The sequence below is a fragment of the Aethalodelphis obliquidens genome, unplaced genomic scaffold (assembly GCF_003676395.1).
Source record: "Aethalodelphis obliquidens isolate GAN/ISIS:26980383/991018 unplaced genomic scaffold, ASM367639v1 scaffold44, whole genome shotgun sequence".
In the NCBI taxonomy this organism is placed as follows: domain Eukaryota; kingdom Metazoa; phylum Chordata; class Mammalia; order Artiodactyla; family Delphinidae; genus Aethalodelphis; species Aethalodelphis obliquidens.
Genome location: NW_020837988.1, coordinates 12,674,236 through 12,691,424, shown reverse-complemented (window position 1 = coordinate 12,691,424; position 17,189 = coordinate 12,674,236). Strand labels below are relative to the sequence as shown.

The window sequence follows — 17,189 nt, the reverse complement described above, 5'->3', positions numbered from 1 at the left end:
TTTTTTTTTTTGCGGTACACGGGCCTCTCACTGTTGTGGCCTCTCCCATTGCGGAGCACAGGCTCCTGACGCGCAGGCTCAGCGGCCATGGCTCACGGGCCCAGCCGCTCCGCGGCATGTGGGATCTTCCCGGACTGGGGCATCAACCCATGTCCCCTGCATCAGCAGGCGGACTCTCAACCACTGCACCACCAGCGAAGCCCCGGAAAGGATAAATTTTTTTTTTTTTTTGGTCACGCCACACTGCATGTGGAACTTCCCTACCCAGAGATTGAACCCATGCCCCCTGCATTGGAAGTGCGGAGTCTTAAATAATGGACCACCAGGGAGGTCCAAATTTTTTTAACTAAAAAAAATGTAGGAAGAGGTGAAGAAGGATCTATGAACACAGCTAGAGGCAAGGCTCCCTCACAGAAATGTCCACTACCATGTGGTCCTAAGTGTCTAACCCTAAGAACACTGCTCCTCCAGAATGGGACAAGGGCAAAGTAAGCATTAGCTGGGGTGCAGGGCTACAAAAGATCCAGAACTTAAGGGAGGAGCATGAGAGAAAGCCAACTACTCAAGCATGCAAAGGACAGATAAGCATAATGAAGAGAAAAAACTTAGACCAGGTCATTCCAGCAGAGAGTGAGAAGGAAAACAAAAAAGCAGCTATGTAGTCTTCTCTTAGAAGTCTGGAAGAAGACATTTTCACCTCCTAAAGGGCAAAGCATAAAGACAGTCCTTTTTTCCAATCAATCAGCAAATGTTTCCGCTATGGGCAGTACATCTGCATAACTCACACAGTATATTCCCAAGCAAACTAGAAAGAGACATGTTTGAAACTATCTACCAAAGGATTAGAAGGAACTTACGTGAAGATTAGCAAAAAGAAAATGGACTCTGATGACAATAAAAAGCAAGAACCAGAAGAAATAGCAGTAGCAGAACAATGTTTAAAAAGCACTACTGAGAGATTCCATTTTAATCATCAGAAAGTATTTGCTTCCCTGTAATCTACACCAAGTTCTGAATTATTACAAACACTAATGAAAGTGGAAATACAGCTGTGAAAAGGATGGAGTCACATAAGAGAAAAAGAACCCAGAGAAGGCCTGTGGTGGAAAGTAAGGAAGGACACCTCCACTACATTAGTACTGACTGGGGGAAACCAATGTAAAAGAGCAACTTCAAGAACCATTAGTTGTCAAATTCCTATAAAAGGGATGTACAGGATGACACGCAGCCAACCTCTGTAGAACAGAGTCGAAGGCTGGTCTTGAGAGAACAGCATCGTTTCAGAAAGAGATCATCCCACACCACTGAAGATGGGATTCTGCAATGTGATTTCCAAAGAGAGGATAAAAGTGCTGAGGGTGTGTAACACGTAGGACTTAGTACTGGGGTCAGCACCTTCAGCCCTATCTGAAACAAGGCATTGTCCAGTCCTGCTCCTTGCCTACTGGAGCCATCCAGGGCCTCCCAGCTAACATACAAGCATGACCCACCCAAAGTGCACAAAGAAGTGACATCAACGCCCCGGGGTAAGTCAACTTCAGCAGGGAGGCTCACCTATTTTAGACAGGAACCCTTGAGAAAACGTTCAGATACAAACAGAATGGAGAGACAGCCGAAAGGGGCTGAACGTTTGTGTTCCCCGAAAATTCAGAGGTTGAAACCTAACCCCCAAGGCGACGGTGTTAGGAGGCGGGGCCTTGGGAAGTGACCAAGCCAAAGGAGTGGAACCCTCATGAGGGGATTAGAGCCCCTATAAGAGACCCCAGAGAGCTCTCCTCCCCCTTCTGCCACATAAGGACACAGTCAGAAGTGGCCTCCACACCAGTGAAGGAAGCCTCACCACCATCTTGGACGTCCGGCCTCCAGACCCAAAAATATACATGTTCGTGTTTAAAGCCGCCCAGTGTTTACAGCCGCCCAGCAGACGAAGGCTACATTACTTTCAGTATTCAGAAAGGGTTTTGATCTCTGCAAGTTCAAATAAACCCCAGGACAAGGGACTTCTACTACCTGTCCTTGTTCAAAACTCGCCAAACAATGAATTTTCTCAAGGCAGCGGCCACCTGGGCCGCGTGAAAGCCACCCACAGCATCCACGCGGCGGTGGGGCACACGCCGGACGGGCCTGGACCCGCGCCGACCTCCCTGAGGTTCGAGAGGCCGCAGGGCTGAACCGCGGACCCCCCAAAACGCCAGGCCAGCCTGACAAAAAGAAGGGTCACCGAGCGCCTCCGCGGCCCTTAGACCCGGGCTCGGACGGCCCCGCCCGCGGACCCGGACCGGCTCCCGACGCCGAACCCGGACACGGACCCGGGACCACAGTCCCCCGCCCACTTCCCCCGCCCGCGGCAGCCCTGACCTCCGCCTTGGGGTTCACTTTCACAAACACTCGTCCTCTGTCCGTGTCGTAGCTCCGGCCCTGGCTAATGCACCCACCCCCCGAGTGACCCGTGGCCTTGACGGAGCCGCAGCCCAACTCCCGTTTCAGCAGCTCCTCCATGTCGCCCGCGCCCGGGCCGCGTACCCGCCTCAGACCGCACGCAGACGCCGCGACGCCGTGAGGACGCGTGGGGATTGGGTGAGGGGAGGGAGGGCGGGACCTGGCCGTGGGAGCGCGGGAGGGATTGGGGGAGGGAAAAGAAGGGGCGGGACCTGGCCGCGGGAGCGCGCGGGGATGGGGGAGGGGAGAGTCGACGGGAGGTGGGGGCGGGGCCGCCTTGTACTCCCAACCACCCCGAGACCCTGGTGGTTCTCCTCGCTACGGGATCGCCCTGGCCTTTCCCCGGACCTTACCTGTGACCTGCCGTTAACCTTGTGTGGCCCGTCCTGGTCTGGGGCACACCCCCTGTTCCAGCCCCCTCGTCCACTGAGAGTTATGTTTTATTGGGGGCATTACTGAGGACTTAAGCTGGTGAGATAGCCTCTCAGATGGCTCTGAGGGACTGTTTAGAAGAGGAAAGGGAAGAGCAAGAATGTAAAGGAGTTTTTTTCAAAAACAAACAAAAAAAACAGATAGTCAAACATCAAAAGATTACTGCTAATTAAAAAAACCCAGACATCTCAAGTAAATGAATTTAGTACTTTTCCGTTTATGAGAAGATGCGACAGTCTGAGCTTAGTGAAATCGTTCCTTTGATACGCACCCTAACTATGTAGGGCCAGTGTCGTGTGTTCTCCATTCTGAATTCCTCAGGGTGCACAGTCGGGGATGGCTGCAGTGGCTGAGGGCTTGATGGCCTCAACGTCTTTTGTTTACTAATATGGCAGGCAGCATTCTTTGTCCAAGGCTCCCCGCGTTAGTCAGCATTCTCCAGAGAAATCGAACCAACAGAGTGTGTGTATATAGAGAGAGATTTATTTTAAGGAAATGGCTGTGAAAACTAATAAAGGGAAACCTGTTTTAAATGGAGTGGGAAGGCCAAAAGGGAGAGCTCTCACCTTGTCCACTCAGACACAGCCTGAAGGTAAAGACGTGTCACCAAGTGCCTCTGCCCTGTGGCCGCTCAGGGTCAATAACAGGAAAAACTGTTGATTACAGATCCCAAAAGGAAGAATCATCAAGGGGAAAGAATCCTCAATTACAGGCCTCAACAAGAAAGGTGTTCTTTGTATCTCCCACAAGAAATCAATTACCCAAGCTACTCAGCCAATGAAAACCAGTCATCACTTTCAACTCTCACTTTCCTCCAATGGACTTTAGTTCAAAACAACCCCTCCAGGGACTTCCCTGGTGGTCCAGTAGTTAAGACTCCATGCTCCCCCAATGCAGGGGGCCAGGGATTGATCCCTGGTGGGGGAACTGAGAGCCCGCGCACTGCAGCTAGAGAAGCCGGTGCACCGCAACAAAGACCCAGCACAGCCAAAATAGATAAATTTTTTAAAAAAAGAAAACCCAAAACTGCTCCTCCAGCTTCTTCCTTCTAACGTTCTTTTCCTTTCTTTGTTGGATTTGTCTGTGGCTTTTGCGGTAGCCAGCTTGTCCTGAATTGCAATTCTTTGCTGTTCCTGAGTAAACCCATTTTGCTGGTAAAACTACAGGGTGTTTTATTTTTTAGGTTAACAGGGCTCACACAATCGTGGAGGGGCAAGACCAAAATCTGCAGGGTAGGCCAGAAGCAGGAAGCCCAGGGCAGAGTTCTGTTGGCAGAATTCCCTCTCCCTCAGGGGAGGTCAGTGTTTGTTCTCTGCAGGCCTTCAGCTGAATGGATGAGGTCCACCCACCAGTCCACTGATTTAAATGTTAATCTCATCTAGAAAACACCCTCACAGAAACATCCAGAATAATGTTTGATGCCAAATATCTGGGCACCATGCCCCAGCCAAACTGACACATAAAATTGACCATCACATTCCCCATTGTTTCTCGATGCGTACTTAGCATGATGCACAATGCCAGTCATGTCACGGACATTCACTAAGAATGTGCTAAAACAATGAAAGAATGAATAATTGAAGCTTTGAAGGTTGAAGATTTAAGGAATAAGAGCAGATAGTTTGCGGATAGTTTGGACCAACCTTCCTGCTGAAAATAACTAGAAATGCTGATTAAAACAGTTTAAATACATCTGAAAAGCATTGGAGAGCTGACAACATAGCAAGGAACATTAGCCCCAAATCTCTCCTCACGCACACACCGGGGAAAGGTGGCTGCCTGCAAACCATCAGGAGAGCTCTACTCTGAACCAATGCTGCTGGCACCCTGACCTCCAGCCTCTAGATCTATAAGAAAATAGATTTCTGTTGTTTAAGCACCCAGTCTGTGGAATTTTGTTTTGGCAGCCCAAGTGGACCAATACACCAAGCATACTAGGGAGCAAGGTGCCATGAGGTCAACACAACAGACAGTGGATAAACTCAGGTGCTGGCATTTTCAGGCCCACTTAATGCCATATAACTGTGCCTACTATGACCAAGGAAATAAGAGCCAAGCTTGAAAATATCTACAGGGAAGAAGAAACTAACAAAAGTGACTAAGCAGATTCTATAAAGAACCTGAGGGAATAAAATTTATGTTTCAAGACAGGACAAGAAAAAAAAATTTTTTTTTATGTGGACCATTTTTAAATTCTTTATTGAATTTGTTACAATATTGCTTCTTTTTTTTTTTTTTTTTACTTTTTAAAAAAATTTATTTATTTTTGGCTGTGTCAGGTCTTAGTTGAGGCACGTGGGATCTTTCCTTGCGGCGCCAGCCTCTCTCTAGTTGTGGCACGCAGGCTCCAGAGCGCGTGGGCTCAGTACTTGCTGCGCGCGGGCTTAGTTGCCCTGTGGCGTGTGGGATCTTAGTTCCCCGACGAGGGATCAAACCCGCGTCCCCTGCATTGGAAGGCGGATGGACGACCGGGGAAGTCCCTGCTTCTGTTTTCTACGTTTTGGTTTTTTGGCCACGAAGCATGTGGGATCTTAGCTCCCTTACAAGAGAGCAAACCCACACCCTCTGCATTGGAAGGTGAAGTCTTAACCACTGGATCTCCAGGGAAGTCCCAGGACAAGAAAATTTAAGCATAACATACTTCCTGCCCATACTGGGCCCTCTGTAATGTGCATCTGCATTACACGTTAACCAGACCTCCTCAAAGGTGGGAATGCCTGCTTGACTGTAAATATCAATTCTTTTCTACTTCTGATGCCAGCAATGTAACTCCTTAGAAGATTAATTTTTCCTTCCTAATTCTGTAAGGGATCATAGTGACCTACTGCTTGCCTGTACATGCAGATCTGGACTATATATCTTTGGTAATGTTTATGTAAAATTTCAGTGTGTCATTTTGATGTACGATCCTTTGTCTCAAAAATGTATCTGACTGTGCCTTCAACTTCTAACAGGTGGAACAGTCCTCAGAGATTTCTTAAAGACTCTCTCCCAGATTATAATCCTCAGGTTGGCTCAATTAGAATTCTCTATTTCCTCTTTAGATCGGTTATTGATTAATTTTTTTGTTGACAAACCAAAAAGAGCTTTTAGAAATTAAAAATATAATATTTAAAATTTTAAAGCCTAGGGACTACCCTGGTGGTCCAGTAGCTAAGACTCCATGCTTCCAATGCAGGGGGCCCGGGTTTGATCCCTGGTCAGGGAGCTAGAACCTGCATGCTGCAACTAAGAGTTCGCATGCTGCAACTAAAGACCCTGAATGCCACAGCTGAAGATCCTGCATGCAGCAACGAAGATCCCTCATGCAGTAACTAAGACGCAGCACAGCCAAATAAATAAATAAATATTTTAAAAATAATAAAATAAAAATTTAAAGCCTAATGAACAGGTTCAACAGATTAGACACAGGAAAGAATTAGTTAACTGGAGGATGTCAGAGAATTGATGCAAAATGTGGTACAAACAGACTAAAGGGAAATTACAGGTGAGACTAAGAAACATGGAAAATAGTGAGTTCTAGTAGACATTTCACTGGAGTTCCAGAAAAGGGGAAGGGCAGAGGCCACAATTAAAGAGAAAATGGCTGAGAATTTTCTAGCACTGATGAAATACACCAACCCTCAGATCCAAGCTGGATAAATTAAAGGAAGTTCACATCTGGACTAATAACAATGAAATTGCAGAATACCAAAGAAACAGGAAATTTCTTAAAAAGTCAGATTACTTTGAAAAGATTGATATCTGGGGCCTTCCCTGATGGTGCAGTGGTTAAGAATTCGCCTGCCAATGCAGGGGACACGGGTTCGAGCCCTGGTCTGGGAAGATCCCACATGCTGCAGAGCAACTAAGCCCGTGCGCCACAACTACTGAGCCTGCACTCTGGAGCCCTCGAGCCACAACTACTGAGCCCACGTGCTACAACTACTGAAGCCCGCACGCCTGGAGCCCGTGCTCCTCAACAAAGACAAGCCACTGCAATGCGAATCCCACGCACCGCAATGAAGAGTAGCCCCTGCTCGCCGCAACTAGAGAAAGCCCATGCACAGCAATGAAGGCCCAACGCAGCCAAAAATAAATAAATAAATTTAAAAAATAATAATAATGGAAACTATATTCAATATCTTATAATGACCTATAATGGAAAATAATCTGAAAAAGAATATATATATATATATATATATCACTGAATAACTTTGCTGTACACCAGAAACTAACACAATATTGTAAATCAACTATACTTCAAAAAAAATTATCTTTGTACTTTAAAGGGGTAAATTGTTCTAATGTCTTTTTGTTGTTCCAGAGTAGGGTAAAAGTAATGATTATTTTCAGTCTTTGATAAATTAAACATGCATATTGTAATTTCTAGGGTATTCACTAAAAAAAGAGATTACTTAACTTTCCTATTAGTAGAAGAAAAAATCAACTAATTCCATAGAGCGCTGGTGTCTCTTTTCATATAAGGACTCCAGTCCTATTGGATCAGGGCCCCATCCTATGACCTCATTTAATCTTAATTGACTAGCTAAAGGCTCTATCTCCAAATACAGTCACATTTTGGATTAGGGCTTCAACATATAGATGGGGGAGTAGTGGAGGGCACATAATTCAATCCATACCACCAAGGTCTTTCACAAAAGTCAGGATGGTGGTTGGAACAGATATTGTTGGTACCCCACCCATGTGCCTTCAACATTCACTGATCCCCAGCCGGCCAGCCCAGGGATTCCAGAGTCCCAGTTCTCTGGGACTCTGGGAGAGTTTTCTCTGCCCCTGATGCTGGCCCAGTGCAGCATCCCCAGGAGCACCTGTCTCTGAGGCTGCCCAGCTGCTGAAGTTCCCCAGAGGGATGCACTCCAGTCACCCAAACACCCTTTTCTGACCTCCTACCTCATTTCCCTATCCCCACAAAAGCTTTCCAGTGTCACCCTCATGTAAGCTACTTGCACTTGTACCTTGTCTGCTTCTGAGGGAGCCCAGCCCCGAGACAGCGGTTGCTGTCACACAGGAGGGAGGGTGTTGTATCAGGGAGGAAAGTGCACGGTTTCTGGAGCACTGGCCATGCTGTATTTCTTGACCTGGGGGGTGATTTACAACTCAAGTGTTCACTTTATAATTATTTATTAAGTGGTACACATGTGTTTTCTTGCAATTTTCCATATGTATATTGTATTTCACAATTTTAAAAAGCAAAAATGAGCAGATGAAAATCTACAAATGGTAGCAGATGAGCTAATTAACACTTCAGAGGACAGTGAGGAGAATTTTTTAATTTTCTAAAGGTCATGGGGCACCTGAATCACAACATCTGTCTAAGGTGGCATGGTAACATGCAGGGTGAAGGCCTGTTATACCCTATCTTTATCTGTGGTCTCAGCCACTTTAACTTCATGCCATGAACAGGAAAGTTTTCATCAAAACTATGCCACCACTAGTTAAGGTTTTGCTGAGAAATTACTTTCAAGAGTGAATTTTATCAAGCCAATTTAAGTTCTGACCTCATTGAAATGGTTTATAGATTATTTTTTCAATTTTCATTTGAATGAAATTATTTTCATCACATCAGTTTAACTGCAGTCCATTTTTTTTTGTACACATAACGTTTTGCTGACTATGCACCTACTGCTATGAATGCTCTCCTGGAGCCCTTATTTCTACAAGTCTAATTTTCCTGAATCAAATATAAAGATCTAAATTTCATCATGTACTTTTTAAGCCAACGTTATTTTAAAAATCTGTGTTGATATTTGAAACAGAAATATTACTTATTAGATAAAAGGCTAATTGTTCGTATGTGTTTGTTCATCCATGAGAAAATGTCCCACATTGCTCTGTGGTGGAAGATAGGTTCATGGCCTTGCTAACTCAACCCTTCCATACATTTCCAGATACTCTCACCTTTGAGTCAAACATCCTGCTTTGTGGCATCCTGCCCTTGCAATCTCTTGGTGTTCCTTTCCTCCGGCTTCTTCCTCTTCTGCAAATGGCTTTCTCTCCCTGTGTCCTGAGGTCATCCTCCTGAGGAGGGCTCCAACCCCCCTCTCTCAGACCCTGTCTGCTCCTCTGTCTGTGGTCTGCCTTGTGCGTGTGTACATGGGCACATGTGTACCTCAACCCAATTGTCCACTCTCTATGGCAAGCCCCAGGCTCACTCCTCACAGCGCAGCCACTGCTGTGGAGCCTGGGGCACTGGGTTTGGGGTGGCAGAAGTGGCTGGCGTGGCGGAGGTGACTACTGGCAGCATATTTGCACCTCACCTCTCCCTGCGACGCACGTGATGCGCTACTGACACAGAATGAGTTGGGTGAGCTGCTGCAACGTGGAAAGTTAAAACCGTGTTGGACCATAGTGTGTGGGATTGTGAAGGGTGCCCAGTGGAGGCTCCATCAACACTCCACAGGGACTCAGCCGATGATGTTACTGGGCATTTGCTGTGTACCAGCCACCTCCCCCAAACACTTGTGAAGTGCGAGGCTCGAGGAAGTCTCACAAGCAGGGAATGGGACTTCCCTGATGGTCCAGTGGTTAGGACCACATGCTTTCACTGCCGACGGCCTGGGTTCAATCCCTGGTGGGGGAACTAAGATCCTGCAAGCCGTGGGCCACGGCCAAAAAAAAAAAAAAGGAAGAAGAAGAAGAAGCAGGGAGGACTTCCCTGGTGGCGCAGTGGTTGAGAGTCCGCCTGCCGATGCAGGGGACATGGGTTCATGCCCCGGTCTGGGAAGATCCCGCATGCCGCGGAGCGGCTGGGCCCGTGAGCCATGGCCACTGAGCCTGCGCATCCGGAGCCTGTGCTCCGCAATGGGAAAGGCCACAACAATGAGATCCCACGTACTGCAAAAAAAAAAAAGCAGGGAAACTAAAGCCCAGGAGAGTGATTGCTCGCCCAAGGTCGCACAGCTGGAAAATGAGTCAGGATTCCACCTCAGGAGTCCTCAACACCCTCCCACCTCAAAGTCTGCAAAACCACTCCCCAGGTGGGTCTCCTAATCAGACACTACTGGGGGCCAGACACCAGTAACCCTTCTGCCCCACCCACTTCCCAAGAGGGTGGTCAGTTTTCAGGGGGGCCTCGGAGGTCTGCATTAGCAGGAGCCCTCCCTGTCCTCCGGGTTGCACGTGTCCTTCAGGGTCCTGCCACCCACCTCAAGGCGCTTGAGGCCTCTGCCCACGGCGGGGCCCTCTCCTCCGAGGGCCTCCTGCTTTGCCGCTCTCAGCATAGTCCTAACTGCAAGAGCAGAGTGGGTGAGAGTGCCCACGACTGACTCCTTCCCAGCCGGGAAATGAGTGTCCCTGCTCTCCCACCCACGCAGCCCCTCCTTCACTCCCCCACTCTGGTGTCCAGCTCCCTTCCTTCAGCCCCCGTGTTCCCTTGCCTGTCTCCAGACAGAGGCCTCCATCAGGTACCCGCAGAGACCCTTACTCTGGGACTCAGCCACAGACCTCCCCGGGTAAAGGGTGGAGGCTCTTTTCTAGGGAGTGTGGACAGATGGGAGCTTCCCCTTCTTCCGAGGCCGGGCTTACTTGCCACGGGAGAGCCAGGATTGCTCGAGTTGGTGTAACTCCGGAATTATTGTGAAGGAGAACCTGGCTTACATTTCAAGAGCTTCCACCTTGGCCCCCAATATATTTCTTATCCAAAGCCTCTCTCCTTGACAACAGAGGAGGGTTCCAGGTCCTCCAAACACCAAGTTTGAGTGTAGGAGCTGTGGGCAGCTCTGGGCCAGAGAGCCAGGACTGGGAGGGGGCAGAGGGGAGCCCCAAGTGTCCCCTCCATGCCTCCACCGGGTGGGCCTGATGTGAACGGTCCTGAGAATGATGACGATGGGCTATTGTCTTGTAGGAGCCGAGAGGGGCAGTGCAGAAGCAGGAGCCTGGCCCGGAGGCGGCCAGAGAGGGACACAAGCCTCTGGAGGCCCAAGCACACCTGGGCCTGGAGGTATGGCAGCGGGCGGAGGGGCGGGGCCGCTCTGGGACGGGGCGGGGCGGAAGCCTAGGCAAAGCAGTGGGTGCACGGGGTTTGATCAGGGAGTGGGCGGGGGCAGGTCAGTGGGCGGGGCTTCGAACATTTGCGTGGGCGGAGCGAAGCTCTGACTCAAAACCTACATTAAATGGATTTTGTCTCTGTGGCTCTGGAACTTTCTGGGGGCATCCGTGAGGTTACAGCTTTACCTAAAATAGGGTTTCTTTCTACAGCGTAAGAACAACTGGCACCTTGGCTGTGAATTCTTGGTGAGTCATCATCAAATATATACCCAGTGTGAATCTGTGCTCAGCTGTTAGTTTCTATTTACTTCTTGACAGCAGGGGAGAGAAGTAAGAGTTAACTGGTGTGTGCAAGTGCCTGGCTTTGGGGAAAATACGGTCAGTCCCTTTTTAGTTCCTCAGTCTATTTTTATTTGAGCATCAGAGAAAGAAACTTGAGAAATACTTTTCCATAGTCAATGGCATAAAATGGCTTAAAAAGATTCCTTGCATATCACCCGGCAACGTCAGACATTCCTTCTCTCCTCCATCTTCCATAGTAGGGGACACCCCACAATGGTCTTCTGGGCCAGAGGCCACTGCACAATGCCACACGGATGCAGCACAAACTTCATAATGAGCTCTGTGCTTCAGAAATGATACCAGTGTCTGGCAGTTCCTCAAGCACTCATGATACTTACTATATGACCCAGCAATTCCACTACTACCTGTGTACCCAAAAGAAATGAAAACACACGTCCACACAGAAACTTGTACAAAAATGTTCACAGCAGCATTATTTACAACAGCCAGAAGGTGGAAAAGCCTAAATGTCCATCAGCTGAGGAATGGATGAACAATATGTGGTCCATCGGTACAATGGAATACTATTCAGTCTTAAAGAGGCAGGAAATTCTGACACATGCTACAACATGGATGAACATTGAAGACGCCCTAGGTGAAATAATTTAGTCACAAAAAGATAAATACTGTATGATTCCATATGCGATCCCTACAGTAGTCAAATTCATAGAGGCAGAAAGTAGATTGGTGGGTGCCAGGGGCTGGGGGGAGCAGAATGGGAAGATGTTGCTTAATGAGGACAGAGTTTCTGTTTTGTTTTGTTTTTAATATATCTTACAAGTATGTGTTGTATTTCTTTTTAAAATTAATTTATTTACTTTTTGGCTGCGTTGGGTCTTCGTTGCTGCGTGCGGGCTTTCTCTAGTTGTGGCAAACAGGGGCTACTTTTCGTTGTGATGTGCGGGCTTCTCTGCGGTGGCTTCTCTTGTTGCAGAGCATGGGCTTCTAGGCGCACGGGCTTCAGTAGCTGTGGCTTCTGGGCTCTAGAGCACAGGCTCAGTAGTTGTGGCGCGTGGGCTTAGTTGCTCCACAGCATGCGGGATCTTCCCGGACCAGGGCTCGAACCCATGTCCCCTGTATTGGCAGGCGGATTCTTAACCACTGCACCACCAGGGAAGTCCGAGAGTCTCTGTTTTACAAGATGACAAAATTCTGGAGATGGATGGTGATGATGGCTGCATAACAATGTGAATGTGCTTAATGCCGCTGAACTGTACACTTAAAAATGGATAAAATGGTAAATTGCATGTTATGTATATTTTAGCACACTTTAAAAAGGAAAACAAAACAAAACCAGGTCTAGGCTGCCACACTGACCAGCTCCAGCAATGGAAGCCACAGGCAGGACCTCTGGCCATGAAGGTCTCCCTGAGCCCTTGTTTCCTTGGTGTCAGCAGGAATGACACCCCCACTTCTCAAAGTGGGCCAATCACAGACACCCTGAGACTCCCTCACTGTCCACCGGCCACAGGCCTGGACACTCTGGATCCTCGCTTCCAAGTCCTGATGACCTCCCAACCTGTGGCGCCTCCTCTCTGCCCCATGCAGAGCCATGGGCAGACCTTCCTCCTCTCTCTCCCGGAGTCACTGCTCAGCATCAGGGAATGCACAGCACAGTCCCACCACAAAGGCAATCTGAACCCAAGGGTCAAGAGTGCCTAGGTTCAGACACCCTGCTCTAGACCCCAAGACCATTTGAGGGCCCTGGAAAAGGCCAGCTGAGGTACAGCAGGCACACACCTCCCAGTCTAGGCTGTCTGGTAGGCAGAGCTCCCCACTCTGAAACTCGTTCCTGCTCTGGGTGGGCCCAGGGCCCCTCACCACAATGGGACCTGTTGTGGACTGAATGTTTGTGTTCCCCCAAATCCATATGTTGAAGCCCTAACGCCCCCCCCCCCCCACTGTGAAGGTATTTGGAGGTTAGTTAAGGTATTTGGAGATATTTGGGGTCTTTGGGAGGTAACTAGGGTTAGATAAGGTCATGAGTTTGGGGTCTCTTGATGGGATTAGTGCCCTTCCAAGACAGACACCTGAGAGTTTGCTACTCTGTCCATTGTACGAGGACACAGCCAGAGGCAGCTGTCTACAAGCCAGGAAGAGGGTTCTCACCAGGAACCAAGTCAGCCGGCATCTTTATTACAGACTTCTAGTTCCTTAATGGCAAGAAATAAATTTCTGTCGTTTAAGCTCCCCAGCCTGTGGTGTTTTGTCATGGCAGCTCCAGCTGGTGAAGACATACACTTCGGCACACAAGTGGTCCTGTTGGGGGTCTCATGGTCCTATGTGTTTGTGCACTTGCACAAGTCATATACATTTACCCACAACTGGCTGAGAGCACCACGGCTTTCCACTCTGACGACTATCTTGTCACCTGCTCCTTGTGCCGGGGAAGTGCCCGTGGGGTGTTTGGGGGATCTGCCCTTGGGCGGGAGTTGGGTTTCCTGGAAGATGTTTACGTGGATCTCAGTCACTTCTGAGGTTGAGGGAGTCACCACCAGCCCTGGACTGGCTTGGAAACATGCCCACAACCCATGTTAAATCTGCCAGGGCAAAGTGAGTATGCAGGGCCAGGCTGGCCTCTGATAGGATGTGCTGGGGGCTTAGCTCTGGAAGTGTGGAGGGGAAACAAGTCTGTGAGGGCTGTAACTGAGGGGGTGCAGCTTGGGATAACTTGGCTTTCTTAGACTGCTGGACAATGGGAAGCCCTCTTCGGTAAGGAACACTTGCTGACCAGCATCTGGTTACCAACACCGTGTGTTTCTCATGGGAACCATGTGCCTTGGGCCTCATCAGAATGCCTGGGTGTATGGGGCGCATCTGTAGTAGTCCTACAGACAAGTGTTCACACATCCCAACCCATTGGGCCTCCTCTGGGGACCTGACAGCCTACGTTTGGACAGAGTCTGGTGGTTTCAGGGAAAAAAAGGCATGACAAAAATCTTTCTTCTTCCTGGAGAAAACATCATGAGACCCGCACACAAAGAGACAATTGCAGGTTATGCAGACAAAAAGTTAAAATAAACTAGGCAGACACAGTTGTTGCCCTGTGCGTGTGGGTGGCAGCATCCAGGACCCTCTGCCTGGGGACGGCAGTGGGGAGTGCTGGGGTGGGCAAACCCAATGTCCTCCATACCCCCCCCAGGTCCCCAGTGGAACTGAGCCCAAGTGTCTCAATAGTCATGAAATGCAAGTAGCTGCAGATGTCGCCAACGTACAGCACAGAGGTGGGTGTGAACCCCAAAGGACATGGCTGCTGTCAGTGTTCTGACCTCACCCAAGTCCCCTGTCCCTGTAGGCTTGAGCTCTGCCCCACCCCATCATCCTCTAATGGGGGCTGACCACAGAGTGGCTGATAAAATAAAAACAGCCCATATACATCACAGTTCTCCTCAAACCAAGTGAATACTGCTGTATATTGGTACTTTTTTAAAAAAATTATTTATTTGTTTATTTAGTTATTTTATTTTTGCCTGCATTGGGTCTTCATTTCTGCATGCAGGCTTTCTCTAGTTGCAGCAAGCAGGGGCTACTCTTCCTTGCAGTGCGTGGGCTTCTCATTGCAGTGGCTTCTCTTGTTGCAGAGCACGAGCTCTAGGCTCTCAGGCTTCAGTAGTTGTGCCACGTGGGCTCAATAGTTGTGGCTCACGGGCTCTAGAGCACAGGGTCAGTAGTTGTGGTGCACGGGCTTAGTTGCTCCGTGGCAATGTGGGATCTTCCCAGACCAGGGCTCAAACCAGTGTCCCCTGCATTGGCAGGCAGATTCTTAACCACTGTGCCACCAGGGAAGTCCCTATATTGGTACTTTTTATCCAACTGGGAAGGAAAATGAGATGATATGGAAGAGAAAGTAGGCATTTGCACAAAGGAGTTTAAAGAGAGGGAAGATTTTTTCTTTTTTTTTTTTTGACCATGCCATTCGGCTTGCGGGATCTTAGTTCCCGGACCAGGGATGGATCCCGTGCCCTCTGCAGTGACTGCGGGGAGTCCTAACAACTGGACTGCCAGGGAATTCCCAAGATCTTTAAAAATGTTTAACTTTTCTTGCAAATATTTCATAGTCTTGAGTACCGTAAAAAGGCAAGTTTACTTGTAAAACCAGACATATCCTATTGAATACTTCTTTTGGTTTTGTTTTGCTTAATTTTTTTGATAATTTGTTTTGGGTTTTTTTTTTTTTTTTTTTGCGGTACGCGGGCCTCTCACTGTTGTGGCCTCTCCCGTTGAGGAGCACAGGCTCCAGACGCGCAGGCTCAGCGGCCATGGCTCACGGAACCAGCCGCTCCGCGGCATGCGGGATCCTCCCAGACCGGGGCACGATCCCGTGTCCCCTGCATCGGCAGGCGGACTCTCAACCACTGCGCCACCAGGGAAGTCCCTCGGTTTTTTTTTTTTAACGTTTATTTTCATTTATTTGGCTGTGCCGGTCTTAGTTGCAGCACGCAGGATGTTTGTTGCTGTGTGTGGGATCTTTGTTGCGGCATGCGGGAGCTAGTTCCCTGACCAGGGATTGAACCCTGGCCCCCTGCATTGGGAGTGCGGAGTCTTAACCACTGCACCATGAGGGAAGTCCCCTATTGAATACTCCTAAAGTTTAGGGTCTGCTGAGTTTTTGAAACAATCTTTCTGGCTCTGACATTTCTAAATATATTTTCCTAAATCCCTCTGTGTGTCATGTGGAGATTTTAATGCAAAAATTGGAGATGACTCGTTGAAACGTCAGGAAGCACAAATGTGTGTGAGCATTCACTTAAAAGCACAAGGTTGAGGGTAAAGTTTCACACAAAAGAAGCTGTTTGTTTCCTTCCTCTGGCATTCTGGACAAATAGATTTTCTCTGAAAAATGTTTTTCAGGCTTTTGGGTTGAGTAGGGTTATTTTTTGTAAGTCAAGAGGGGAAGAAGTGGTGGGTTTGGCACAGGATGAGAATGTTCTTTTTCAATAAACAGCATACTTTTTTTTCCTTCTGCAGAGCACCTGGCTGGCCCGCCTCTTGGAGGAGCTGGGCTACAGTGCATCCCATGTTGCTCCCCGCTGCTCCCTGGTGCCCAGTGGGAGGCTGGGTCTTCTCACCGCAGCCAAGGGTGCATGGTAATCCCCAGCTCCTGTTCATTTGGACTCTGTGCTCAGAGTAAAACAGGGGAGATGGGGGGGCGGGGGGCCGGCTGCAGGTCCCTCCTGCATTCACTGCCTTGGGTCCCAGTCGGCCTCTCTGGCCTCTGCTCTGGATCTCAGGATTGTGATGACCCAGGGCGGTCAGGATGAAGGGACCGCTTCTTTCAGGTGTCTAACGGACATGAGACCAACTACACCCTTTCTGCAGCCAACGCACACACTCCCGTCCTCAGCAGCCCGGCCTGGCTGGGGAGGCTTCTCACTGAGACACCACATGCAAGCAAGAGCTGGGCAAAGGGGTGTGGGTCCTCTTCTGAGAGAGCCCACCACCTGCCTTAAGTCCAAGTCCTCATGCAGCCCCAGTGTTTGTGAGATGCAGAGCGGCCCCCTCTGCATGGAGGGGACACAAGGTTCTACCCTGACATGCAGTCTAGGGCAGGGTGACAAGCGCCACGGGTGGGACTCTGGGACAGGGTGAGAGCGTCCAGGGACCCAGGCTTGGGGCAACTGGCTTCCAAAAGGTCCCACTGTCACGCTCTCAATGGCTGGGGAGACATGGAAGATGCTGTTTCCAACTCACTGAGCACTTCGGGCCTCACTCTGTGTCAGGAACCTGCCTTCTCCCCTAGGTATAATCACATTTTCAAATCCTTAGAAACATTATTCTCACATAAATGGGAGGTGAACACGTGACAAGGTTTCATTTAGCTCATTAATGAGGGATCTGGAAAGACAAAAGCTGGCTTGAAAAGTGTCAACTTTAATAATAGCCAGTTATTTTACCAGCAAAAGCCAGTTTATTTGGGAATAGGCAGAGAAATTGCAAGTCGGAAAAGGGAGGCTACCGTGTACCAGAGGCAAATCCAGAGCACAAGG

The 17,189-nt window shown here is 48.9% G+C and overlaps 1 protein-coding gene across 1 annotated transcript in view; it reads right to left on the bottom strand.

The window, feature by feature from the left end:
- Window positions 1–2,540, bottom strand: part of FN3KRP (fructosamine 3 kinase related protein) — a 7,887-nt gene extending 5,347 nt beyond the window's left edge. The window contains exon 1 of the mRNA XM_027081139.1: window positions 2,359–2,540. Coding sequence (XP_026936940.1) covers window positions 2,359–2,499 — 141 coding nt within the window. The 5' untranslated portion in view covers window positions 2,500–2,540. The remainder of the gene's footprint in view (window positions 1–2,358) is intronic.
- Between the last annotated feature and the right edge of the window lie 14,649 nt (window positions 2,541–17,189).